The sequence below is a fragment of the Adiantum capillus-veneris genome, chromosome 26, assembly GCF_014529385.1.
Source record: "Adiantum capillus-veneris isolate H3 chromosome 26, ASM1452938v2, whole genome shotgun sequence".
Classification (NCBI taxonomy): Eukaryota; Viridiplantae; Streptophyta; class Polypodiopsida; order Polypodiales; family Pteridaceae; genus Adiantum; species Adiantum capillus-veneris.
Genome location: NC_140956.1, coordinates 33,018,484 through 33,036,033, shown reverse-complemented (window position 1 = coordinate 33,036,033; position 17,550 = coordinate 33,018,484). Strand labels below are relative to the sequence as shown.

At 41.3% G+C, this 17,550-nt stretch overlaps 1 protein-coding gene across 1 annotated transcript; it reads left to right on the top strand.

The window, feature by feature from the left end:
* Nucleotides 1–12,917: 12,917 nt before the first annotated feature.
* LOC147423227 (glutathione S-transferase L1-like) lies at nt 12,918–15,953 on the top strand. Its single transcript, XM_086501626.1, has 10 exons — nt 12,918–13,076; nt 13,230–13,289; nt 13,376–13,436; nt 13,840–13,923; nt 13,997–14,095; nt 14,171–14,291; nt 14,601–14,680; nt 15,060–15,167; nt 15,495–15,575; nt 15,700–15,953. Exons 1-10 carry the CDS (start codon nt 13,066–13,068, stop codon nt 15,709–15,711), a joined length of 717 nt encoding a protein of 238 aa, XP_086357752.1. The 5' UTR covers nt 12,918–13,065; the 3' UTR covers nt 15,712–15,953.
* Nucleotides 15,954–17,550: the final 1,597 nt, after the last annotated feature.

The window sequence follows — 17,550 nt, the reverse complement described above, 5'->3', positions numbered from 1 at the left end:
ACAATTGGTATTAGAGCAGGTTGCATCCTCCCGGGCTTAGTCGCCAGTTGCTCCAGTACACGCTTGCTCACTTTCTCTGATTTCGGTGAGATTTGGCAAGCATTCGCAGGTCAACAAATATTTCGGGAAAACTCGTAGAGCTTGGTCTGCTCAAATTTTTGATTTGGGCTCATTTCGGCCTCCGTTTCCACTATAGACAGTACTGCACATGCTATTTTGACATTTTGTGCAGAATTTCTATCAGTGCCGCTTTCTGCATAACAGGTGCCTTACAGTCTTCTACGGTTTGTGCTATATAGCACGTGTTGTTCCCGCTCCATTTCTCCTATTTTCGGGCAGTTTTCACATCAGGTGCAGCATTTACCATGGCTGACAACAACAGGTTGGATGGGGACAATTACCCTATGTGGGCTTATATGATGCAACATGTTCTTGTGTCAAAGGGCATCTAGAATATTGTGCAGGGCATTGATGTACGTCCTGGTTCTGAGGATGTAGGCAATGTTGAGGATGTTGCAGGTCTTGGTGCAAGGATTGCTGCTGTTAGAGTTGTTTTGCCTACGGTAGAACAAGCTTGTTGGGATGTTAAGGATGCGCAAGCTCATGCATTGATTGCGTTGTCTGTGAAGTACACCATTGTTCCTCACATCCGTTCAGCAAAATCTGCAAAACAGGCTTGGGATATATTGGTTGGTCTTTATGCGAGTCGCAATGAGGCTAAAATTTCTTTGCTGCGTAAAGAGATGGAGTCAAAGATTATGCATGAGGAAGATGATATGGACACTTTCCTTGCTAGTGTCAAGGATATCAATGAGCAACTTATTTTTGCAGGTGAAGTCATTTCAGACAGTTCCCTTGTGCAGATTGTTCTTGATGCCTTACCAGATTCTTACCAGACTTTTGCTAGTACTTGGAGACTTATGACCCAAGGAAATCCTGAAGTTGTCAAGTTTGATGCATTATGCACATTGCTGTTGCAAGAGTCACTTTCCAGAAAAAACAGGACTAGGCAGCGTGCAGGTGAACAGGCTTTTATTGCTTCTCAAAGAAAGGGTGGTAACAGCAATGCAGCCACTTCTTATGGTTCTGTTGCGAGTGGCAAAAATACTTTTCCTAATTCTTCTGTTGGCAACACTTTGTCTGGAAATTCCGGTGATAAGGGCAAAAAGAAGTTGCGTTGCCATTATTGCAAAAGAGGCTAAGAAGAAAGAGGGTGGTTCCACTGCAAATGCTGGTTCCACTACAAATGCAGCCATTGTTGAGTCTTCTGTAAAAGGAGACTGTAATGCTGATGTTGATGCAGAATGGGCTTTTAGCGCAGAGTGCACTTACAATCTGTTGTCCATGATGCATGCTTGTCAGTTGCTGCAGATTCACATGTGTGGTATTTCGACAGTGGTGCTACAAAGCACATTACCTCACATCGTGAATTGTTTACCTCTCTCGAGTTTGTCCCTCATGGGAATTCAGTCACTTGTGCCAACAATGCCTCTTATTCAGTTCCGGGAGTTGGAAAGATTGTGCTTACTGCTGCTAATGGTAGTTCTTTCATACTTGTTGATGCACTTTATGTACCTGGGATCAAGAAGAATCTCTTGTCTGTATCCGCACTTGCTAGACTTGGACTTGTAGTCAAATTTGTGGATGACAGATGTACAGTTCATGATCTCAAATTTGGTGATGAAATTGTTGCATCTGGCCTTTTGTGCCGTGGACTGTATAAGCTCACTTTGTATGCCAAGTGTGGATAAAATTTTGCAAATGCTGTTGCAGATTCAAGGGCTATTTCAAATGCAAAACTTTGGCATGCACGTTTTGGTCATCTGAATTTTGCCAGTTTGCTGCGTTTGCAGAAATCTGATATGGTTGCTTCTTTGCCGCCTCTTGAAGCACCTGTCAAACATGTTTGTGAAGGCTGTATTTTGGGTAAGATGCAGCGTTCTAAGTTTCCAAAGGATGGTTCAGTTCGGGCCACATGCAGGTTGCAGCTTGTGCATAGTGATGTTTGTGGGCCCATGCAAACTCTATCCTTGGGAAATTACCTGTACTTCGTGACTTTCATTGATGATTACTCCAGGCATGCATGGGTATTTCCACTTAAAGTGAAGTCTAAAGTTTTTATGTGCTTCAAACAATTTTTGGCTATGGCTGAAAATGTCTCGAAATGTACTATGGGCACCCTCCGTTCCGATCGAGGGGGGGAGTATATGTCTCATGAATTTAATGCATTTCTGGCTAGTCATGGGATAAAACACCAATGTACAGTGCCTTATACGCCTCAGCAAAATGGTGTTGCTGAGAGGAAAAACAGGTCACTGACGGAAATGGCACGATGTATGGTCAAAAGTCAAGCTTTGCCGCATTCTTTTTGGCTTGAGGCCATCATGTGTGCCACTTATGTACTTAACAGGTGTCCTACGAAAGCTTTGCAGACTATTACTCCATATGAAGCATGGCATGATAGAAAGCCTTCTATTGAGCACATGCGTGTTTTTGGCTGTTTGGCATATGCTTTGGTGCCACAAGTGCAGCGCAGAAAATTGGATGATAAGGCTGTCAAATGTATTTTTGTTGGTTATACTTCTGAAAGCAAAGGTTACAGATTGTATCATCCGCAAACAAAACGTATTCTGGTTTCTCGGGATGTAGTGTTTGTGGAAGATTCTGTTCAGCCCTTGCTGTCATGTACTAGAGACAGTAATGTAAGCTCACATGACATTTATGACACTTTGTTGCCTCTTTTCAGTGGTGGAAATACGAATGTAAGTTCCAATGAGGCAAATGTACAGCCTATGGGGGTTTCTGAAAATGTTACAGATCAGCCTATTACTGATGCAGATGTACATGATGTACTTGATGAGGAAAGGGCTGAAAATGAGCAGGCTAGAGGTATGCCAAAATGGCTGGTGCACACTTTGCGTGACAGTAAATTGGATGCACCTTTGTCTAGTCGTACTCGTTCAGGCTCTCGCCATGCATCTTATGCATCAGATTGTTATGCTTTGGCTGTGTCTAGCTTACATGATGTTGAGGAACCTCTGTCTTTTGATGAAGCACAGAATTCAAAAAATTGGATGGCTGCCATGCAATCAGAATATGATGCACTCATAGAAAATGACACATGGACTTTATGTGATTTGCCTCCTGGCAAAAAGGCCATTGGTACAAAGTGGGTTTACAAGTTGAAACGCAAGCCGGATGGTGAGATTGATCGCCATAAGGCTCGCCTTGTTGCAAAGGGTTATGCACAACAAAAAGGCATAGATTATGAAGAGACTTTTGCTCCCACTTGTCGTATGACTACTCTGTGTTTTCTATGTGCATTGGCAGCTCATTTTGGTTGGGACGTACATCAATCAAACATTGTTACTGCTTTCTTGAATGGTGACATATTTGAGAAAGTTTATGTAACGCAGCCTCGCGGTTTTGTCATTAAAGGACAAGAGGACAAAGTGTGCAGATGTAAGAAGGCTTTGTATGGGTTGAAGCAATCTCCTCGTGCTTGGTATGAGAAAGCTCACACTCATTTGGTTAAATGAGGCTTTCATAACAGTCCAACAGAAATCACATTGTATGTAAAGCGTGAGGGTGATGTACTTCTCATTGTGGTTCTTTATGTTGATGATTTGCTGATCACTGGACCAAATGAGAGACATATTGCTGAATTTAAGGCTGATTTGAATGCTACTTTCAAGATGAAAGATTTGGGGCTGTTGCATCATTACTTGGTCATATAGTTTAAGCAATGTGATGGTGGTATTGCCTTGTGTCAGAAAAGTTGCATAGAGACATTGCTATATAAGTTTAGACTTGACGATTGCAAACCTATTGCCACTCCCATGGAGATAGGTTTGAAGTTGAGTCTACATGATGCTGGCGATCCTGCTTATGTCACTCTTTATCAAACTGCTGTTGGTTGCCTCATTTATGTATGCAACACAAGGCCGGATATTCAGTTTGCAGTCTCACAGGTCAACAGATTTATGCATAGCCCAGGGTCTAAGCATTGGCAGGCTGTCAACAGGATTTTCCACTACCTTAGTGGCACTTTACATCTTGGCTTGTTTTATCCCAAGGGGGGATCATTGCCGCCAGGCTTACATGCTTTTTCGGACTCAGATTGGGCTGGTTGTTTTGACACGTGAGTGTCCACAAGTGGTTTTTGTTTCATGCTTGGCAGTTCATGTATATCATGGTTGAGCAAGAAGCAACCCTTCGAGTTGTGAGGCTGAGTACAGGGCAGTCTTCACAGATACGGTTGAGTGTTTATGGCTCAGACGCCTTATGGCTGATTTGGGTGTTGGACAGGACACTGCCAACACTATCTACACTGACAGTCAGAGCGCATTGGGGTGCATTACCATTATTTCAGGGAGAGGCTCTCAGCAGGAGAGATCATCTTGGCTTATGTGCCAACACAGGACAACCTTGCATATCTTTTCACAAAGGCATTGTCTCGTGAGAAGCTTGAAGCTTTCCACAAAGCTTTGGGCTTACTCCCCTTTGTGGACTGGTCATGTCCTCAGGGCATGGCACTTCCCTTTACTCATGTGCCAAATCTCATTCACCGTATCACTCCAGGGGGGATTTGTTACCATATACATGTGGTAGTGATGTGTGTGAACACACTAGGACCGCCGGGGCATTTTTTCCCTCTTTAGGAGGTTTTTTTCCCCGTGCATTGTATATACGCCCATCACACTAGGGCTATCTATCTTTCCGTTGCACACTAAGTTATACACTCTCTATTGTGTACTTTGAGCTTCCTTCGTCTTCTCCAAGCTGTGTGTGTTTCTGTGCAACCCTAATTCCAACATAATCAACCATAGGCCTTACCTCCATATGCTCTGCACTTTAAAAAACCAATACTACGTTCGATCAAACCAAAGAACATTCCGCTACTACTGCAACATGCACATAATCTGCAAGCTTCAACACGCCCAACTTGAGCTTTGGATTTACTTTTTGGCTCTTCATCTTGGCCAGATAGACCATGTCTTCATATGTATTTGTGCCGTAGTCAAACTTTTCTTTGATCTTCAGATGCAAGCACACTAACAGCTTCGACAAATTCAAATATTGATTGCCTTTTACCCCGGTAGCAATATCTAACTATTGCCAACAGGCTTCAAACTGCTCAAGTAAAATGGAAAAATCTTTACTTACATCATGGCATACCGCCTTCAACTTTGCACAGACTTCCTCCGGAGGAACCACCCTTCAAAACCGCTTTAAAAATTGATCTTGAAGCTCCTGCCATGATGCCCGATCATTGCTCTGTAAACCATCAAACCAAATCTTAGCCCATCCACATATCAGTAGTGGCACTTTCTGCAGCTTTTTTGCATCCGTCAACATGTGCATCGATAGCAACCATAACTCAAAATCTGCTAACCAGTCTTCAAGATCTTCAACACCTATAAATATGGGGTCAAAACTTGCCTCCACCATCTCTATCAGCTTCGAACTCGATCACCGAACACTTTGACCATCCGCCAACTGCTTTGTAGGCTTTGAAACACCACTTCAAACTTCCAATAAGAGCATTAGCCAGCTCCTCAGTTTGGGCACCAGAAGATGGAGAGGGGGAAAGGGGAACACATCTAGAACATAACACAGTGCCTCACTATAGCCCAGGGTGTACACAATGCCCCAATCCTCTCGAGTTCACCTTCAAAACTTGACACTTCTTTCAAGCAAACCTTCGCTTGCACACGACCATACGTGCACATGCTTTGCAACCTTCCACATACACACAACCTCTCTCTATCTCCCTTTGCACAACAAAACCTCGGGGGGGCACACAGGCCAACACATGCTCGAAAACACATGCACACAAGCAGAGAAGAGAAGGGGAAGAAAAGGGGAAAGGGAGAATCAATGCAAAAACAGAGCAATGATGTCCTCCGTTCATTCCAACACGATCATTTACAACATATCCCAAGCCGGTACAATCCTCGAAAACATATCCCGGCTCCACTGGCTGCCTCGGCAAAAGTCCCCAATCGGCCAAAAAAGGCCCTTGTAAATGCATGAGAACTCCCTTTTCTAGGGAATTTACAAGGCTTTAAAAAACAATTTGGGGTATCTAGCTCATGTTGCCCAACAGGAGTTCACTATAGCCATTTTTTGCATCGCTTACACTTGGCCTTACCCTTACGGGATGCCACATCAGTAGTGGGCTCTGCCAACGAGGGCCACCAACCGCCCTGACCACGTTACAAAACCGCCGCATGTCGGCTTGTTGCCACCAGTGTAGCGCCTACACAGGCACGATAGTGGCACCCACCATATCCACGCTAAGGGGGAGCTCCCCTCTCCCATCTTTTCTTCCAAATGGGCCTCATGTCCTGGCCCTTATTCCCTCCACTCCTCAACTGTGGCTCCGCATGTGGGGTTTAGGAACGGCCACGTGGCACGCGTGAGGCCTTGGTTCCAAAGGCATCCAAAACCACTTAAGAAACTTCATTATAATCCTTTTTTTCCTCATGTTTTTAACCTCTTCCATTTACCACCCGAGGCTCTAATTGTCGAGCTGCAAACTCCAACCAAAATACCTCCTTGCCGGTTATGAACCATATGAATCCTGTCGCATCTCAACCTTGGTGTGCCTTCAAAAAATGCGTGCAAAAATCCAAAAAAGCATCTGACACCCGACTTCATCGCCATCTGCGGACTTTGCGGCCAAAACCTCATGCTCCGGACTGAGTTAAGGAGGTGAGGGAGCTTATTTTAGATTTTTGCTCAACTGAGCAAAAAAAAAAAAAAAAACTCTCTTCGCTCCAAAATCAGTTTTTGGAGCGAGCTTTTTTTCTTAATCCCTCTCTCTCTCTCTCTCTCTCTCTATACATACATTCGCGCGCACACACACACACATATATGCGCGAATGTATGTATAGAGAGAAGGGGGGTAGAGAGAGAGAGAGAGAGAGAGAGAGAGAGAGAGAGAGAGAGAGAGAGAGAGAGAGAGAGATAGTTCTATTATCATCCTCGGAGGTCAAATAGGACCTATGGGACCAAATGAACATGTCATGTGGTGTGAGTGGAGGTCAAAAGTGACTCTTGATGCTCAAAAATGGTTGAAATGAGCATCGCAATAGAGAGTCCACATCGTGGTTGGGAGAGGAAGGTATGTAGGGAGAGCTCATGGCTGAATATACGGGGAAAAGAGGACCTAATGTGGTCATAAGCTGAGCACTCAAGTAGTGTGTGGTACTCACTCTCTCGCACTTGACGAGGGCATAAGGTGGAAAGTCGAGGAGACTCCTCGCCAGTACCCCAACGTCCTGTCTCGTAGCGTAGAGAATGGGAGCTAAGACGAATGGAGGAAATGGTGTGGATTGCACTCAACGGGATGGGCTCAAGGATGTAGGGATGGGTTCAGTTACCTTGTTTGGAGAAGAAGAGAAATTTTTAGTTTGGGGCAACGTGTGTGGTGTAATGGCTGAAGCGAGAACCTCCGGATTTCTCCCAAGCTGTGATACATTGGCGTTGTAAGAAGGCCTCATTAACTTGGGAGTCGATCGACGCATCCTTGACCAAGTGACATGCATCCCATCTTCCAAACCGTTCCTTGATGTCAAGCATCGACCCCAAAATTATTATTTTGCTCTTGCATGTCTTTTGGACCTTTTGACTTGCTTCATATGCAGTTCTAGGAAGTCGATGCAAAGGGCTACGTTATGTCTTAAGCATGTACTCCACAACCCTTTGCATGCCCAAGACCTCAATGGGAAGCGATCCAGACTCAAGAAATAAGAGCACGTAGGGTGTTTGTGCCTTGACTTGAAGAAATTTGGTGAGAAAATGCTTTTGGACATTCTCAAACTCTTTCCAAGTAGATTTCCCAATGCTTCCACCCCACAACACCACTCCATAAAGAAGCACCGGTGTTACCAATGTGTCAAGGAGGTACTTGTTGAGAGCCCAACATTTGATCTCTCCAGCATTGCACATGTTCTCAAATGCATAATCAGCCCTCTTTCCGGCTTCCAAGCGACGCATCGCACAATCCTTCCATTTATGATTGGATGGAACCTCAAGGCCAAGGTACTTGAAGTGATCTACCACTTCAAGTTGCTCATTGTTGTACACAATGCTTGGATTTTCGTCATTGAGGGTCTTTACAAGCATAACCTTGGTTTTGGATCCATTCACGATTAGCCCGCTATGTAGGAAAAAGAATTCCAAGACACTCATAAGCTTTTGTGCATCTTCTAAGGTATGTGCCAACTAGATGTTGTAACTTTCTCATCGTGAAGAGGACGAGAAACTTCTGGTAGCCTTCCCGTGGAGTAGGTTTTTCCTAGAAAAAATAGATTTCTCTCCTCCCACTCTGCAACAACCTTGTGTATACGGTTATAAAGCTCATGACCTTGAGCAATGGGTGCTTGTCTATATAAATGAGACCCTGTAAAACTGTGCGAATGTCATTAACATGATTGAGAGCTTTGATATATGGTAGCAGCTCCCCAAGGAGGATATTATCCTCCTCATCATCAACATTAAATGATGGTGGAAAAATACAATTCAATGCAGGATTCACACATCCCTTTAATGGTTCATCATCTACAAGAAGCAATCTTCTTGCATCAAGCCCAAATTTTGATGATGCAATAGCCAGCGGTTTGAAAAGTGCTTCTACTCCTGGATTATCTAAGCGAGTGATCCTTGATTCTACGCATGGTTGACATTGGCTTTGCCCCCAGATTATAAAGAATGGAAATTTTTCTTTAGCTTCCTTTTCTAAAATCTTGATGATGTCCACAACATGCATGTCATTAGCACCTAACCATATCCCTACATTGAAATTGCTAAATAGAGCCTTTAAAAACTCAATGCATCCTGGACGAAGAACAATATGTTCATGTCCAAACTTTAAGCTCTTCATTTTCTTGGACTTTTGCCTGCATCTCCTCAAGAAAAATCCACACAAGCTCACTATTATAGTCAGCATTGGTTTGTTGGTGGATGGAAGGTCTGACTCACCATGCACTTCATTTCCAAATCCTGGGGTGCTAAAATATTTGTGTTGCACTACATCATCGGCATAAAGCAAGATCCTAGTCTTTTCTCTCTCGGTTTAGGATTGGCTACCTAGAGGGCACAATGCAGAGTTCACGTTCACAATATCGGCAAAGTGTTTCTTTGACTTTTATTGATGCTGGTTCTAGAATTTATTTAGAGAGAGAGAGAGAGAGAGAGAGAAGGAAAATTTTCCAAAATAGCCCTGTAATTTGTGGAAATTCTCAAAATATCCATCGAATTTCAAAAATTCCCAATGTACCCCTCAGATTTGGCCAATTAAAATTTCTCTAAATGCCCTTCAAATTTACCAAAATTTCTCTAACCCTCTAATGCCCTTCAATTGTGTGTGTGTGTATACATGCATACATACATACATACATACATATACATATATATATATATATATATATATATATATATATATATATATATATATATATATATATACATACATACATACATACATACATCCATACACATCGATATATATGTATATAAATAAATAAATAAATAAATAAATAAATATATACATACATACATCCATACACATCGATATATATATGTATATAAATATATATATACTTATATATAGATGTGTGTGTGTGTGTAAGAAAAAAAGCTCTCTTTGAAAAGCTGGCTGCAAAAATTGATTTTGGAGCAGAGCGAGCTTGTTTTTTAAATTGCTCATTTGAGCAAAACTATGGAAAAATCTCCCTCCATTCCCATCCCCCTCCAGCCTCCTATTAATGTGCAGTCACTTCCTGCTAGCTTCACATGTTGTCCATTACCCTTGCAAACTCCATCGAGCTCCAAAAAACCCTCTGTTGGCACGCTTCCCAAAGCAGGCAAACTAACACATACCTGGCCCCCGGCACGATTTCAAAACCTCGCATCTTGATACTTGTGACTCAAATTTTTGATCTTAGCATCCATCCATTGAAACTCGCTCGGACTACCTAGCACCACCTGCCTTGTCCGTCTCAGATCCGCAATGCACTGCACCTTCAAACTCAAATATCTTGGGCTCTATAGCTGTGTTTGATGATCATTCTAGACCAATTTATTCAGCACCTCAAGGTCTTCATATCTAAGCAAAATACTTGCACTTCAAATCATCTTTGCTTTCCATCCAAATTGGACCTTTCTGGAGCCCTTCTTGGCCTATAAACCGCTTCAGTCATACACATCCGCTGCTACTTGTATGTCCAAGACCATTGTAGCTTCTCCTACTCATTGCCATGCTTCTACTAGACTAGACATATCTGCCCAGGCTAACTTCTATGATCGACCATGTTGGGAGAATAGGGGGAGACCGGTTGCTTAAAATAATTCAACCTTGCTCCCAGACATCACCATCAACCTGTCAACCTCTTTTCCCAATTTTCAAGCATACACACACACACACACCTAGAGCATGAAATTGACATAGACAAGATTGTAAGAGAATGTAAGAGAATTGTAAGAGATAGAGACTTGATTAGAGAGGACATAACAAATTAAGCATAGCATAAGTGTAGAGAAGAGAAGTTGCAAAAGAAAGGCCTAAATCTAGCCCCAAACTCCACGACACCTATTCTTGTGGAGTTTGATATTTAATATATTATTTGTGAGTTTTAGTGCCAAAATTTGAGGCCCCTCTTTTACAACCACTTCACTTTTGTAAAGGAGTGAAGCTCATTAGTTCTTGCATGTCCCATAAGGAAAAGTTCCCACTACAATTATTTATAGAGCCATAGTGACTTATTGAAATGAAAATCTAAAATATTGTACGAGTACAAAACGGTCAAGAGGGTTATTGCCTGCGTCTCTTTGTCAATTCCCTGCATTCCACTCTACAAAATCATCATCATAAACTCAATTAGAAAAATAAATAGACAACACATAATTAACCATTACCCCAGCTATCCCAATTGCAGCTAACCACTACAACATGAGGGTGCTCAGTCTTGTAACATCCCTCCCACGAGGGATAGAAATTGCCCTCGGTTGCTCAATAGAGAAATTAACTGAACCGTGAGTGACGGAAACTCTGGAGAAGGTCGGGGAAGTTGCAAAAGAACTTTTTAGGCATCCATTTGGCATCCTTTCTAGGGTGGCCCTTAAAAGTCAAAAGGTAACGGTTATAAACCATAACAGTGCGTGTAGTGGTGGTCTTGTGATCAATTATTTTTTCAGGGATGAGTTGCTCTTCTTGGTCTACAAGTGAAGGTGGGTCTTCATAAATGTGATGTGTAGGTAGGGGTCCTCTAAATGATCTTAAAAGACTAATGTGAAATGCATTGTGAATGCGCCAATGTGCAGGTAGGTCTAAATGGAAAGAAACATCATTAATGATAGCTGAAATTTTAAAAGGTCCATAAAAATGAGGAGCAAGCTTAACAAAAACATTTGTATCAACACTTTTGATCCTTCGTTTTTCAATGCTAAGTAACACATAATCACCTTCTTTGAATTGGTGTGCCTTGCGGTGCTTGTTAGCATGCTTAGTGTAAAGTTCTTGTGAGTGTTTGATGGCAGAATGCACACTTAATAAAAATCATGAAAGTCAGCAGTGAAATCATTAGCGTCAGGCACAATATTGGAAAGACGTGAAGCAGAAGTAGGAAGAGAGTGACCATATACAACTTCAAATGGAGATTTACGTGTGGCAGTGTGAGTGGTGTTGTTATATGAAAATTGTAGAATATGCAGGTAATCATCCCATTTCTTAGGTTGAGAAGAAACATAAGCCTTTAACAAATCAATGATAGTGCGATTGGTGACATTGGTTTGACCATTAGATTCAGGGTGGAATAAAGAAGTGAAGTCAAGTGTAGTGCCAAGATTTTCAAACACAGTAGTCCAAAAAGCACTGCAAAATTTTGAATCTTGATAAAAAATAATGATTTTAGGTAAACCATGATGTCGAAAAACAGTCTTAAGAAACAAAAGTGCAGCTTGGTGTGCTGTGAGTGTTTTCTTACAAGGGATGAAATATGATTGTTTAAAAAAATGGTCAATAACAATCCAAAATCATGTCATGCTTGTGCATTGTGAGTGGGAAACCAGTAATAAAATCCATTGAAATGTGTTCCCAAGGTCTTTCAGGATTTGGAAGAGGATGTAAAAGTCTCAATTTCTTACCTGTAGCTGCTTTGATCATTTGGCAAATCAAACAAGTTGAAACATACTGTTTAACATCAATTCTCATAGTAGGCCAATAGAAATCACGACATAGTTTTTAAAAGTTGCAGTAAATCCTCTATGTCCAGCATAGGGTGGTTTGTGCAATTCTTTAATAATTAATGTACGGAAAGGTTTAGTGACACAATTTTTGTTTGAAATAAATGAAGTTTTTTTGAATAGTGTATTCAAGAAATGTGTATACAAAATTGTCAAGCATATGCAACCATGTCGTTTTGAAGTCATCATCATGTGCATAAGTGTCAGACATAGTGTCAAATGAAGTTCCCGTAATGGTTGATAGACTATTAAGTGAGGATCTTCTACTCAAAAGCATCAGCTACAACATTTTTTTTACCAGGCTGTATATTGAATGTTGGGCTGAAAACTTTGAATAAAAGGGACCCACTTAATATTTCTATCATCTATTAAGGATTGAGAAAGTAAGTATTTGATACTTTGTTGATCAATTTTAACGATCAAGTCAGTACCCATTACATGACATACTCGAATCGCCTATATTTCAACTTACTCATGAAGGCGTAGTGGTTAGTGCACATGAGGCTTGTAGATTCAGGTCGATCCACAACCCATGTCCCGAACCCCCGACCTCCCCACCACTAGCACCCGAATTTACTTTTCTTTCCGAATTTACCAAATGCGCATCCTACGGCCCATATCACCTTAGCCATCGATCCCATTTGAGCATGCCCGTGCGAGATAGCGTGGAGGTGTGCGCACTGCATGACATCGTAGGCTACCTTTCTGGAACTAGAGCTCAAGGCCTTACTTAAGGTCTCTTTTTCTCGGTATGTTATTGGTTTCTGCGGCTGTTGGTTGCACACAAAGAGCAGACCTTCGACCCTCTTCATCCAAATGGCCCCTGTGTACACACTCTCTATCTCTCTCTCTCTCTCTCTCTCTCTCTCCACACACACACACACACACACACACACACACACACACAAAAACAAGTAGTTACCATTTTCCTGCCTTGCGTCTCTCTGTATATAATTTCTTGCAAACTGATGTTTTTGCAGAAAGCTTCGTATACACAACTCGCACTCTGATCCACCAAACCTTTTCGACGGAACGACCAGGTAAGGACTCTTGCTCGTTAGCTCTTTGTTATGTCATGTCTGTCATTCTTCCGATTAAACACATATCGTGTTATCTCATTTCACAGGCTCTACGTATCGGTGACATGCCCTTATGCGCAACGCACTTGGAGTGTCAGAAACTACAAGGTTCTTCTTTATCTGCAACTTACTCATTAGCCTTCACCATCACAAGAAGTTTTGGATAAATTCTCACAATAATTCCCATATTGTGACTTACCTCAACATCATGAGCTTCTGTGAGCGAACCTAGCTAGGTATGCGGTGCCTCTCGAGCAGAAGCTCATGATGTTATGCATTGTATGAAGAACACTGAAAAAGACTTTGTTTTCCTACATGAGAAAATTTCTAAATCTTCTTGTGCATGTTGCCACATCATGATGATGCATGTGTACTTTTGCCCACATCTGCACTCTGTCTTTCTAGCTCATTTTGCAATGTCTGTGACAGATTTAGTGAAAGTGCGTGGGGTTCTTTACGTTGGTTTTTGAGCTGCTTCTTGATTCTCAACCCCAGTCCTTCGCCATTCTAGGGTCTCGATAACATTGAGCTTGTTGCAATCGATCTTCTGGACAAGCCGAAGTGGTATTTGGAGAAGGTTTATCCTTTGGGAAAGGTATTGCATCTTCATGTGGAATAGTTCAAGCTAGTGGTGACGCCATTGTGTTATGACTTGCTCTTGGTTTTAGGTGCCATCCTTGGAGCATAATGGCAAGGTGAAGGGTGAGAGCTTAGACTTAATGGAGTATATTGACAAAAATTTCAAAGAGCCATCACTCTATCCTAAGGTTGCTTGGATACTTGCTCATTTTTATGCAAGCAAACGCACAGAGCTGATGGTGGTAAATATGGGAATTTGGCAGGGTTCTTCAAAGGAGGACGCAACGAAAGAGCTGCTTGCTTTCTCTGACAAAGTCATCAAGCAAGTTTTCTCAGCTTTTCGAAACAAAGATGCGGATGCGGTGTACGCTGAGGAGCACATTAGTATTACCCCAATCTTTTCTCTTAACAATAGCCTTGCATCTCATTTGTTAAATCCTGAAAGAGAGTCAAAAGCATGGAATTTTCTTTCCAGAAGTTCATTTTGACAAGTCTCTCTGGATAAAACCACCCTTCTGAGTCTCCTGGTGATGTCGAGACTGGTATTGGGCATCCTTGCAGGGTTTAGTTGTGAGACGAGTATTGATAGGGAGATTTTTGTCAGTGTACGTTCGAATTTGACCTCAGATTTTTTTTCCTTGATTTGAGATTTAATTATCTTTGCATAAAGCACGGTGATTTGTGTGGCTACAGGTCCGGTTCTGGATCATCTGGAAGCAGCCCTCGGGAAGTTCGAGATTGAAGGTCCTTTCTTCTTGGGTCAACTAAGCGCGGTTGGTTCTGATCTTTGCCATTGCAAAGGAACAAAAGAGGCATAGAGTTTTGCTTGGAAGTTGAAACCTTGTGTAAAGTCGGAGTGACTTTGTAGTCCCCCTAGTTAAATTATCCAATTCACGAGTTTAGTAAGACACGCCCAATGCACATAGGCACTGCCCTGAGGAAAAGACAAAGACCTAAAATGAAGCATGTGCATGCTTGCGAAAGAAGCTTTAGATTTATCCACCTGCAATTAGCAGTCAAGTGTCACTCAGAGAAAAGTCAGACCTTATCTCCAGCTACTTCAAAAATGCGGAACGAACCAAATACGACCAACAAACAATGCTTTGCAAACATATGTTTTATTTCACTTAAAAGACAAGGGCCTTTTTGTAGGTTGATTTGGCATTTGCGCCATTTTTTGAAAGGTTTGGACTGTTGGCACCAGAATTGCTGGGCTATAATATCTATAAAGGACGCCCCAAGCTGGCGAAATGGTTCAAGGTAAGGGACGCCTCGCAAAATGGTTCCACACATTCCGTTCTTTGAGATATATATATGTATTGATATGTATGAGTATGTATGTATGACATATATATAGATATATATATATATGTATATGTATGTAGGTATGTATTTGGAAATAAATAAATAAAGTGTTTGTATGTATGTATGCTTGTATATGTATGACTGTGTATCAAGGAACAGAATGTGTTGAACATATATTAAGTTTACGACATATTAGGTTTACGTTGGGATGCAAATTAAAAATAATAAAAGCATACATTTTTGCAAGAACTTAAACACTGGCATTTAACTGCTGACTACCAGGCTATCAACACGGTAGATGCATACACAGATACGATAACATACGACCGGGAGATCCTTGTACAAGGCCTGACGAAATACTTTGTAAGTTGCTGAATACTGTGTATTGATTTCTTTGTTATGTGCAAGTTATGAAGCAATCAGTATGTTTTGCTTCGTAGGAAAAAATGATGATAAAGCAATTTATGTGCTATGTTTTGTTTTGCAGGGAAGAGCATGATTGATGTTCTTTTAATGCCGCTAATCACTCACTTGCATGCAAGTTTGCCGGTGGTGGCGGTATATGGCATAAGGAATAAATAAAGTTTGCCAGCTTAAATGCAACACATTCTGGAGTTTTTTCTGAACCGGTGAGGGAAGGGTTGCGTCAAAATTTTTTCGTCAGCTCCATAGAAGTCTATACTTGCTATTAAATTGTTTTGTCAAGGTAAGCTAAATGGAACTTGTATGGTTGTACACACACACATTTTTGTTTGTATACATACATATACATATATATATATATATATATATATATATATATATATATATATATATATATATATATATATATATATATATATATATATATATATATATATATATATATATATGCGGACATGATTAGATTCTGTAGTGAAATATGAGTTTAAGGATGATACTCAGCCTATGCAATCACACACACACCTTGGCAAATGCATGGACCAAGGGTTAGTAAAAGTATTTTATTTTTGGTTTCAAATCCTCTCATGGTGTTTTTGAGAAGGGAAATGCCACATTTGAGGAGATAACTATGGAAATTTGAAATTTAGGACTACATGGTGTAAAGTCTTGATTTATTTTCACAAGTCTTGGTGTACAGCTTGACTACTTGAAGATTGTGCTTAGATGCTGTCCAAAAGAAAAGTGCAATTAATTACAAAGAAATTAGTCATAAAAAAGAAACTCTTATTAGGGAGGAAATTGCCACAAGCTAAGCTCTTATAATGTTCCCAATTGGAGTCATTGAGTGGTTACTTGGTTGGTTTAAAGGCGTTTTCTTCAAATCAAGCCACGCGTCCATGTAGAGCAATTGTCTTGACGTTGGATTACTGCCATGATTGTACGGTCTGATTACTTCCATTATTGTAGTTTCAGCTCTGTAGTGCTGTACTTGCCTTTCAATGCCAAGTGCCTTTCATCGTTTGCATTTTTATGTAGGCTATATCAAACATTGGCATGTCATTAACAAGCGTCTTCTCTGAAGCATCGTGTCTTGGAACATAGTGTTTGCAGCATATGCCTGACAGAGATAGGGCAAGAAGCTCTGTATTGTTTTTAGTGGATGGTAAGCAAGAGACACAAGGGCATCTCATTTGATGCAGTCAACCTACTCTTGCATTTTGGATGCATGTGGCATTGTGCAAGATGTTGGAATGGGCCAAACTATTCATGATGTTAGGTAGGGGTTGTTCCGTCATGCTTGACATTGCCTTGGTCGTCATGCATGCCAAATATATTGTACTTCAGAAAGCACAAAACTAGCTTCACGAGCTTCTTGTGCGGTATGTCGCTTGGGAGTGTATTGATTGTTGGATTTGCCCAATAGGGACAAGGCTAGGAAGCTTTGGGGGGGTTTTGGCAAATGCAAAGAGATGGCATTCCCCAAATGCAATAATCTACACTTGCGCCTTAAAGGCATGTTGCATTATGCAAGATGATGTTGATATGGGCAAAGGATATGCCCAAGAAGGCTAGGACCAAGAAGCTCTTGGTTGTTTTCAATGGCTAATAGATGGTATTTCTTCAAATGCGATCACGTACAATTGCATTTTGAAGGCTTGTGGCATTGTTTGAGACGTTGATATGGGTGAACATATTCATGATGATATTGTTAGTGTTTACAAAAACATTGTGCTTGGCACTACCTTGCATGACATTTTGCTGTGGGAAGCACAAAACTTGCTTCAAGGGTATCTTGTCTGGAATGTCATCTCTTTGAGTGCATTGATTGTGGAATATGACCAATAAGAAATCTCTGGGCTTCTTAATAGATGCAAAGAGATGGCACCTCCAAATGCAATCACCTACACTTGCATCT

Coding starts and splice junctions, on each gene's coding strand:
- LOC147423227 (XM_086501626.1), top strand. Junction 13,290..13,375: donor CTTTTCGACGGAACGACCAG/GTAAGGACTCTT, acceptor CTCATTTCACAG/GCTCTACGTATCGGTGACAT. Junction 15,168..15,494: donor AGCTGGCGAAATGGTTCAAG/GTAAGGGACGCC, acceptor GCTGACTACCAG/GCTATCAACACGGTAGATGC.